Source organism: Erpetoichthys calabaricus, chromosome 8, assembly GCF_900747795.2.
Source record: "Erpetoichthys calabaricus chromosome 8, fErpCal1.3, whole genome shotgun sequence".
In the NCBI taxonomy this organism is placed as follows: Eukaryota; Metazoa; Chordata; class Cladistia; order Polypteriformes; family Polypteridae; genus Erpetoichthys; species Erpetoichthys calabaricus.
Window position 1 is genome coordinate 198,472,997 of NC_041401.2, and position 10,730 is coordinate 198,483,726.

At 45.3% G+C, this 10,730-nt stretch overlaps 1 protein-coding gene across 3 annotated transcripts in view; it reads left to right on the plus strand.

The window, feature by feature from the left end:
* The window catches only part of LOC114656465 (melanophilin-like), a 41,324-nt gene extending 30,847 nt beyond the window's left edge, over positions 1 to 10,477 (plus strand). For all 3 annotated transcript variants that reach the window (XM_028808127.2, XM_051930408.1, XM_028808128.2), the window contains 4 exons: positions 4,135 to 4,227; positions 4,979 to 5,036; positions 6,406 to 6,500; positions 10,075 to 10,477. In XM_028808127.2, coding sequence (XP_028663960.1) covers positions 4,135 to 4,227; positions 4,979 to 5,036; positions 6,406 to 6,500; positions 10,075 to 10,101 — 273 coding nt within the window. In that variant the 3' untranslated portion in view covers positions 10,102 to 10,477. The remainder of the gene's footprint in view (positions 1 to 4,134; positions 4,228 to 4,978; positions 5,037 to 6,405; positions 6,501 to 10,074) is intronic.
* Positions 10,478 to 10,730: the final 253 nt, after the last annotated feature.

Below are 10,730 nucleotides of genomic sequence, written 5' to 3' on the forward strand. Positions count from 1 at the left end.
TTTTGCACTGTTGATCTGAATTTCCATTTGTTAATTTAGCTACTGTTCTAAACAGTACCCGAGGATTTTTATTATTGCTATCTATTAATGTAGAATAATATTCTGAGCGAGCTTTAAAGAGAGCTTTTTTATATTTATTAACACTCTCTGTCCATGCAATTTGAAAGACCTGTAGCTTTGTTGTTCTCCATCTGCGCTCCAGTTTTCGACACTCTAATTTAAGAGCTCGAGTGTTTTCATTAAACCAGGGAGAGTTTCTATGTGCTTTGATCACTTTTGTTTTAAGGGGAGCCACTGTGTCCAGAGCATCTCTCAAGGTCACATTATAATGTGATGTTAGCTCATCTAAATTGTTTTCTGTGTTTACATTTGATGTTAACTGATCTAAATGGTTTTCCACAATTACACTCGACTTACTCAAAGTATCTATAAATTTTGAAGCAGAATTACAATCTAGATGTCGCACTGTCTTTGTTTTAATCTGGGAGTGTGTTGGCAAGGGCAGGACTAAATCAAATGTAATTAAGTAGTGATCAGAAATAACTTCATTTAATGGAGTAATAATTAAATTTTGAATTTCAACTTTGTAAGTTATAATTAAATCTAATGTGTGGTTATGATTATGAGTTGGACCTTTGACATTCTGACAAAATCCTACTGAATTTAACAAATAAGTAAAACATTTGCTAAAAGTGTCAGTTTCCACATCAATGTGTACATTAAAATCTCCCATCAGTACTACGTGATCATAATTTATAGCCAAAGCAGATAGAAGGTTGCTAAATTCAGTCATGAACAATGAATACGGCCCTGGTGGTCTATAGACTAGCACTATAATTGTGTTGGAATCTGTTTTAATATTTAAAATGAATGCTTCAAAGGATGTAAAGTTGCCTAAACTTTTAGAAGTGATTTGCATTTTGTTACAATGAATTATTCCAAGGCCCCCTCCTCGACCAGAATCTCTAGACTTATGAAGGAACGAGTATCCATCTGGTGACACCTCAGCTAGGGGGACAGTGTCACATTTACTAAGCCAGGTTTCGGTGAGAAGACACAGATCAGATTTTGTACTTAATATAATATCATTTACCAAAACAGATTTAGTGCCAAGAGAGCGAATGTTCAATAAGCAGCATTTAAAACTGTATGCTTCTTTCTGAATTGGTGATATACTTTTTGTTTTAATTTGTAGTAAATTTCTATTACAGATGCCCCTGGTGGAGGGTCTGGTTTTATCCCTTGGTCTAATTATACACCTTATTTTTTGGTTATCAATTAATTTAAGGTTTGTATCAAGACTAAATTTACTGGATGCCCCAAGACAAGGATTATGGGTAACAGCTTCAGGACAGTAACAGGTGGGATAAACAACAGCCTGTGATTTAGGATCACATGACTGCGGCCTGGATGGTGCTCTAATCAGTCAACCAGGCAGTTTTGCTGCCATATTTTGGGATAATACATAAGATCCCCTCCAGTTAGGATGAAGACCATCTCTTCTGAAAAATCCAGGCCTTTCCCAAAAATCATCCCAATTGTTCACAAACGCTATGCTTTTGTTTGCACACCAGGTTTCTAGCCAGCAGTGAAGGGAATGCAATCTGCTATAAATCACATCCCCTCTATATAATCTCGGTAAGGGGCCAGATACAACTAAATTCCGACATTTTCTTTTAGCTTTGATGCATAGAGAGATGAAGTTCCTCTTTAATACCTCAGATTGCTGTGAATAAATATCATTAGTGCCGACATGCAGCAATAAGGTAGATACTTCATCGTCAGCGACACGGTCCAATGCGGCCTCTATGCCAGAAATCTTGGCCCCTGCGAGGCACTTAACATGAACTGCTGGTTTAACACAGTTTAGAATTCTAACATTCCGCACTATGGAATCGCCAATTATGAACACTTTCTTATTCTCAGTTTCCACAGGCGCGCTGCGGAGTGCTGAGAATCTGTTCTGGGTCCGAATTGGTGACCTGGGTGCCGGGGGACTACATTTTGGATTCTTAGACCCCCGTCTTACTGTTACCCACTCGCTCTGTGGCTGAATTGGTGCTGCTGACTTTGGCCGTGCACTGACTACAGTGGGGCCAGGAGAGACTGAAGCCGAATCAGAAGTAGCCGAATTGTCTAAACAAACCGAGTCGATCCAATTTTCGGTTTGCCTAATCGCTATCAGATTCCTAACACGGTCCTCCAATTCGCGTATTTTCCCGACCAACTCTAAATTAACTATACACTTTTGGCAGGTGAAGCTGTCTACACTGTCGGCCGGAAAACCTGAACTGTACATGCTGCAGGACACACAACATATAAACGTGCCCTCAACGGGCAGAGAGCAGATTGAACTTACGTTTAGTGGTGATGTCATCTTCTCCGTTTTCTGTAGTTTACTTAAGTGCTTTCTGCTTCAGAGACCGTCGGCTTCAAGTTTCTCACTGCCGGTTATTTCTTCTGGTCAGCTGCCGGCTTTACTTCCGATGAACTTGCTCGGGTGTTTGCGAAGGGTTACGTGCCTGTGGGAGACGCTGCTGCTCGGTGCTTCTGCTCGGTGCTTCCGCTCGCTGCTACGCTCGTGCTTCCGCCTGTGGAATCATGGCTGTAGAAAGGGTGGACTGCACGGCCCCCTGTATACGTACCCCCTGTGCGTCTCCTCCATCATAGGTGTGGCTCCATGGAGAAGGTGTTGGGCTGTAAATCAGCATCTCCATTTAGTGAGTTGTGTTCCCCCCCTCCATACCCCATTTATCACCAGTTTGGCATGTAGGCACTTGGACTCCAGCCTTGGCAAGCCGTTCACTGCAGTATATTAAAATATGAAATGGGCGCTGATGGTTTCTTTGAGCAAATTCTCTAAATTCAGCCTGGCAAAGGTCTCTGTGTCCCCACAGCCATCTCTACAGCTGGTCACTTCTGTCTTTTGTCCTCTTTGCTGATTCAAGCAGGTCACTCGCTCCTTGATTAGACTCTCACACCCAACAATAGCCACCATGTAACAATTAGGAACGATGACAACTGTGAGTTCTGCACACATCTGATTGTTCCTCAAGAAACCAAAATGGTCCAAGCGACTGAGGCAGGAACCCCCATGAAGTGGAGAAGGAGACCAGATGACAGATCAGTGGTGACACGTCGCCAGGGCCTCAGGCTGTGGGTCTGGCAGAGCAGCTCATCCCCTGCTTGCTTGGCCCTCAAGAGCTCCATGGTGGCTTTTTCTCTCTGCATGAAGGTCTGTGTCTGGAATGTTGTCCTTCATTTTATTATGGCACTCTTTGCCAGTTGAGAGAATAATAGCTGAAGAACTACTCTGACCCCACAAATGCAAGCCCACTTTCCATCCAGATTGCCCATTTTTGTGTGGAGGGCATGACTGTGCCCAGCTGGTTTGCCCATCATTTAGTGAACAGTTGGGGTTTCAATGTCCTTTTTCCTCTGCCACCCTCCTGCTTGACAAACTGCACCTGAATCAGTTGAGTTCATGGAGGTTTCTTGAGGTGAGGTGGGAAGTGCAGCTGGCAGCCTGGCACTGTCGCGGTCAAGCGTCTTACCTTCAGTAATTTGACTTGATACTGTGGAGGAGCACAAAATATCTTTCTGTAAATGCAACTAAAATTACTTCTGGATGACTGTAAGAAGGGCGGCACGGTGGCGCAGTGGGTAGCGCTGCTGCCTTGCAGTTGGGAGACCTGGGGACCTGGGTTCGCTTCCTGGGTCCTCCCTGTGTGGAGTTTGCATGTTCTCCCCGTGTCTGCGTGGGTTTCCTCCCAAAGTCCAAAGACATGCAGGTTAGGTGGATTGGCGATTCTAAATTGGCCCTAGTGTGTGCTTGGTGTGTGGGTGTGTTTGTGTGTGTCCTGTGGTGGGTTGGCACCCTGCCCAGAATTGTTTCCTGCCTTGTGCCCTGTGTTGGCTGGGAATGGCTCCAGCAGACCCCCGTGACCCTGTATTCGGATTCAGCTGGTTGGAAAATGGATGGATGGATGACTGTAAGAACGACAAGAAAGAAGCGAATCAAAGATTATTTGTCCAAATATCTGTGTTGGAAGGTGATTTGAAGTAGACCCGGTCTAGAGAGGGTGCCAGCCTGCCGCATGCCGCTGACTTCACCTTTGCACCTTTTTATTTCAGGTGTCTGATATCGAAAGCCGAATAGCCGCCTTACATGCAGCTGGTATGTCGGTGTCCACGCGAGAAGAGTCCAGAAAGGAAACGTTAAAGCAGGTTGGTGGAAGGACGCTTTTGCTTGGCTGAATTGACAATACCGTGCACCGTCGGGAGCAGAGTGGCGCCGTGCTTAGAGGTGCGTGTGCAGTTGGCACGCTCTCCCTGTGTACAGGTGGCATTCGGCAGGTTTGCTTAGCCCATATGTGTAACAAGACCCCAATCCTAATTAAGCAGCACATCATTCATGAGACTTGACAGCATTGTAACCCGTGGTCTGCTGGTTTGGTGCCCTGCTGCCACTAACCTTACTGTCACCATGTGAATAATAAATGTGGCCGCTCACATAATGAGACTTTATTGAGAAGTTACGGATTTCACATGTTTCCTATAAAAGTAAAAAGAGTGAATGAAGCCAATGCAATTCCTTGTAGAAGAGGAAGGCCTGGGAGAGGCTGAGCTCGGGTGGACAGATCTGAGCCTGGAGATATCGTGTCTGACGCCGAGTGACACGGGTGACAGGAGGATCCCAGCAGACATCTGAATGGGAAATAAAAAGACACAAATAAAACTGTGTGCAGCCAGTCGACTGGAGGCGCATTGCTGCTTCATTTGCCCCATCGACTCGGTGTCTGACCCTGAGTGAGCCAACTGGAAGGCCTTGTAAGTCACCAGACTGGCATATCACAATAGCCTGGCATGCCACCCAAGCTGGTCTCCTGAACGTGTGTGTGCGTGTGTTTGACGCTGGCTTGTGCCCTCCCGCCGTTTGTCTCATTTCTTCTATTTCTTTTTTCTGTTTTATACACAGACATCAGCTGGCGAGGAGGTGATGCCAAAGGCGCTCTTCAAGGCTGTTCGAGATCAATGTAAGGCTCTACTTCATCTGCTCACTCAGGTCTCCTTTGTGCTGTCCTGTCAGCAAGAAGTTCAAAGTAATTCATAAAAATGGCACGTTGTGTGAACTGGCAGCGAACACAAAAAGCGACTGAGGTGGGCAGCGAGTCCCTTAAGTCCGTGTTCGCTAACATAAAGAGGCCAGTGTCAGAAAGTGCTGCCACCTTCTGGCTGTTTGTGTCCTTTGTCCAGTTGTGTTCAAGGCTCATGTGAAGGGTCAGCAGCCTTTCTGGGGTTTCAGGCGTCCCGTACTCGCTGGCACATCAAGTGGTTTATTCCTCCGAAAAGGAGTTTTGCACTCTGATGATCCGCCATTTATGTTACAAAGTGCCCCACCGAGGTCCACAACTGCCCTTTTCTGTGCCTGCTAGATGTTGCCCTTCATTGGCAGTACTCATTCCTGCTCTCTTTCTCGGTTTCAAAAATACAAAATGAAGTTCAAAAAGTGAAGCGTCTCCTCTGTCGCATGCCTGGACTCGTGTGATAGCCGCCATTGTCAGGTTCTCCCCGTGCCCACATGCACTTCCTTTCCTGGTTGCTTTGCTTTGTGTGTTTGAACTGAGCAGGTCAGAGAGCCGCTCATCTGCAGGCGTCTCCTGACTGGATGGATGGCTGGCTTTGAGTTACGGTAATGAAAGCCTCTACGGCCCAGAGGTATGGAGTGAGGCATCGCTTTTACTGCCAGGTGGCGCATAACAAGACCAACCAACTCACTTGTTTCTGGTTCTTCTCTTAATTGTGCCCCTCTGGTGCTTCCTCACATGTTTTAAAAAATCACATTTCCTCCACTTCATTAAACATCTAAAGATTTCTAGTGATCTCTGGTGGTCTTTGGAGTGGGTAACCTTTTTGGGGTGAACAACTTTATATCCTACGGGTCCATGATTATTTAAATGGGACACGCAGTGCTGGTGGCACCCCTAAGGAAAGAAGTTGTTGGTTCAAAGCACAGGAGAAAGATGGCGCTTGCTTGAAGACCCCATGATGGGGCTGGCAGCGGGACTTTTCTGTTGTGTTCTTTACACTGCCATCCAGACGCCTCTCTCCGTGTGTGTGCCATGTGTGTGCCATGTGAGTGCCATGGTGGCCCACTTCAGTTTATTTGGGTGTTTCGAGCAGTCTGCTCATGTCAGTCACTTTGGGTGGTCCCAGGAGCCACGACCACTCAGTGAGCCGTTGGACTCGACTTGTGCCATTAGCTGAGCTGAGCCAGTGCTGCACCTTTTCGATTTGAAATTCGCACGACGTGAAGGTTTGTTTGGGCAGAGGAGCACGGGCGCCTTCAAACAGATCGAATTCACTTCGATGATTTTTCGCTTCTGTTTCATTTCTCTGTTGTAGGTAAAACAAATACTTTTGACCGCAATGACGTGTACCGGGGTTCACTAACCCAAAGGAATCCAAGCTCCAGGACTAAACGAAGCCCCATTTACGCGGTATGAAGCCTGACATTTTACAGGTGGTGGGCGCTCTTCTGACTGCTTTTTGTGTTTTGGTATTCCTGGCATGGAGTAGGCCAGCACCCTGCAAGTGGACAAACAGGTCACAAAATGGATGGACAGGCTGCATTTCACTGGCGCCATTGATTGGGAGCATAAAGACAGAACAACGTAGGCCATAAGTAACGTTCACGTAAATGGGATTCAGACAAACTGGATGTCTTTCTGGCTGTGGGTGAGGAAGAATGAAGTTTCTTTCACTTCCCTCATACAATCTGTGTGAATGCCGTCCTTCCATTTTCTGATCCCACTTTGGCTTGTAAATGGGTGGGCTGGTCCCGCGTAATCCCGATCACCTTGAGAGTTCTGTTTCTCCAAATCTCCTGAACATTTGCAAGGCTTCTCCACTTTTGGCGGTGCAGGGAGGGCTTCCATAACAGCAGCAGATATGCGGCTCCGCAGTGGACGTGTCCCGCGTGGGTTTAATGTGGCTCACCTCTGTGTATGATGAAGGCCTTGTGCCGCTCACTTCTTCCTCCTTTCTGTTGCTTGCAGTGTCATCTGATTGAAATATCAAGCAAGTTTCTTCCAAAGATACATTTTCAATTTCTTGTGTATAACATTTTATCACACTTTCAGAGAATGCACAGACAAACCTCCCATTACACATTTTCTAAAGGAAGAATTTAAGTCACACAAAATGTAAAAAGGTGGCTGAACTCTGAAGAAGTGGGAATGAAGTCCCCCACCCCTAGCAGCAGGCGCTTTGGTGGGCTGACGACGGCTAATGTGGTCAGTAAGTGAAGGGTAAAGAATCAGAGAAACCATCTGAAGACACCACAAACAGCGGCATCACCCGAGTCTCAGAAATCGCCACCTTCAACCTACTTGGTCTACTTGGAAGGCTGGCACCTCCAGGCTGGGTACTGATGGTGCCCATTTAGTGCCTCACATGGAGTCTGTGGCTGCACATCTCCTACTGTGGCCCTCCATCTTATTCCACTTCCAGCCAGCCAGTCGTCAGGCGGGTATTGAGCTGCCGATGCCACCCTTTCCTTTTTATCCTCACCTGACCTCAGATGCCCAAACTCTATGAACTTCTGCCGCATCTCCTTGCTGTCTGCTGCTCTAAGTGTGCTTTGCTTCCTTAACTAATCAGTTGGTTATTATGGCCTCTGGGCTACTGAGTTCATTTCTCTTGTTACTTTATGATTTTAGTTTTGTCACATTTATGTCTTCCTCCACCACTGTTTCTTGTTCACAGTTGTTGCCATTTTGTGGTGCAGTTGCCAGCTCTTTGCTAAGTAAGCGGGACCAGAAGTGCGTTGATACATGAAGGTGACGCTGTGCACTTTCGAGTCATCCCAGATTATGGAGAGACCCCTTGACGTTTGTTTGCAGTGGTGTTTCGTCTCGTGTTCCTGGTTAAAAGACAACTATTGGCTACAAAATGAAAAAAAAAATTTAGAGTGTCGGTTTTGGGCCTGACAACAGGAGAAATCGGGTGGGCTGCAGCATAGGCAAGCCCACCTGCTTTCTAAAGCCCAAACTTCCCTCCTACTAAAGCTGTCAAAAAGGATTGGGAGATGTCGAAAGTCAAATGATGCACTTAAAGGTCAAAACCAGGAACACAGATGAAGGATTTTGCTTCTGGTTTTTACACTCAAGTCTAAAGTCGAAGCCAAAAAGTCAATTTAAAATAAAACAAAAAAGAGTCCATAGTTGTATGGCGTCACCTACAGTCGTGACTGGCTAGAAATGCCGGATGCTGACCTTTTATGCCATCGCAATGATGATGTCACAGGTTGTCTCCTTCCTGATGTTATGGAAACAAAATGGAGGTACGCTTGAAAAATAAAACGAAGTCAAAACAAGATGCAAAAATATTTGATGTAATTGATATACAGTGGAACCTCGGTTCACGACCATAATTCGTTCCAAAACTCTGGTCGTAACCCGATTTGGTCGTGAACCAAAGTAATTTCCCCCATAGGATTGTATGTAAATACAATGAATCTGTTCCAGACCGTAAGAACTGTATGTAAATATATATATTTTTTAAGTTTTTAAGCACAAATATAGTTAATTAAACCATAGAATGCACAGTGTAATAGTAAACTAAATGAAAAAACATTGAATAACACTGAGAAAACCTCGAACAACAGAAACAACTAACACTGCAATAGTTTGCGCTATAACACTACCAACCGCTGGCTAAAAACACTTTTTTTTAATGATTTTTAAGCACAGAGAAAAAAATGAACATTTGAAAAATCCGTAATTTAATAAACCACCAAGAAAAGTCACATTGCAACAATGCAGGCTACGAACCGATCGCTGGAAACAGAAGTGAAAACAAAATCAAGCCCAGTGCATCTTTAACTGCCTTCTCTACCTTATGTGTGTAGCCCTCTCTCTCTGCACGTGTGTGTGTGTGTGTGTGTGTGTCTCACTCTCTCTTGTGTGTGTGTCTCACTCTCACTCTCTCTCTCTCTCTCGCTCTCTCTCTCTCTTGTGTGTGTGTCTCACTCTCTCTTGTGTGTGTGTCTCACTCTCTCTCTTGTGTGTGTGTCTCACTCTCTCTTGTGTGTGTGTCTCACTCTCTCTCTCTCTCTCTCTCACTCTCTCTCTCTGCCTGTGTTTGTGTGTGTGTGTCTCACTCTCTCTTGTGTGTGTGTCTCACTCTCTCTCTTGTGTGTGTGTCTCACTCTCTCTCTTGTGTGTGTCTCACTCTCTCTTGTGTGTGTGTCTCACTCTTTCTCTCTCTCTCACTCTCTCTCTCTCTTGCTCGCATGAAATGCACAAGGAGAGACTGAACACGCACGAACCGAAAGGGAAACTGGCTTCTTCATATACTGAGTGTGTGGTCGTGAACAGATGCAAAAGTTTGGCAAACTTTTTGGTCGTAAACCGATTTGTACGTGTACCGAGATGTTTATGAACCAAGGTTCCACTGTACATTTTTAAATCACCATTAACATTTCATCACGATTACTTTTAGGGTGCTTCAAAACTCATAGTTATAAAAGTGAAAAGGAAAAGAAAATCACCCCATTAATATCACAAAACGGATCCGAACCAAGTCATGGATAACAGGCGTTGCAGCGTGTCGTCCTCACTTCTGGAACTGCCAGCCGCCATACACAGTTCAGGAGAGGAGGCCCCTAGTTTGTCCGTGTGTCTTCAGTGCCTGATCAGCGCTCTCCAAGAGCTTTACAGAAACTCAGTTATTACGTTTCATGCAATAGCAGAGAAATGGAGTAACAAAGGTTTTCAAAGTCCACCACAGCCCTTATGCCTTTTTTGGTTCTTCCTCTTCCTTTGCATTCGGTGCTGTTAAATGGCCTTTAAAATTGGGCTTGGCCAAACTGCTGAAGCAGTAAGAACAAGAAGACCAGGCGACTGGTAGTCGGACAAAAGGACACGAGGGGCGCCAACATTGGCGGGTCAGCGTCATGACGAGTGTCACTCTACTCGATTCACTCCTATACTGCAGTACAGTGCGCTTTGTGCTGAGCGTTTCTTCACGTTTTTTAAATGATTTCTGTATTTTTCTGAATTTTTTTTTCAGAAACCAGTAATGGCGCACCATGCATGAATGATGAAGTAGAAACAATCCTCACACTGCCACATCATGAATCCAAAAGGCCAAGACCCAAGAATGTCAGGAGAAAAATACGTTTTTCTTTACTGCTGCCTTCAATAACTTCTATCTATGAAAGTAAAGACTTCATTTAGGAAAGCGGATTCTTTTCTGTAATATTTGCTGTGATGAGGTGGTCTTCTGTTACAGGAAAGTAGCTACAGATTTACAGTTGTTATGAACCAAATCCTGAAATTCCCGCCGTTTTAATTTGTTATGTGCTTGGACGCGTGTCATTGAGTTGTTGTGTGTATTTCATCTTTTTGATTGCCTTCTATTGTATGTTGGTAACCCAGTGCATCTCCATCATTAAAGCAACAAACAAATATTATTGCATTTGCGTTTTCTGTGATATTTCATCTTGCTTTGTAAGCAGACTTAGCCAAATAAGAATGGTCTGGAAGGCCTGGTGAGACGCAGTGCCACTCGGGCAGTAAAAGCCCAGGAGCCCAGGTGAGCAGAGAGGTTGCCAGCACCCTGGGGCTTCATCCCCCCCACTGCTACCGCTGCCTTGAGTCATCTCTGGTAGTCATCAGCTTCATGCCAGCCTCGTTTCTGGGTCATGGCGCTGCAATCAAAACGGA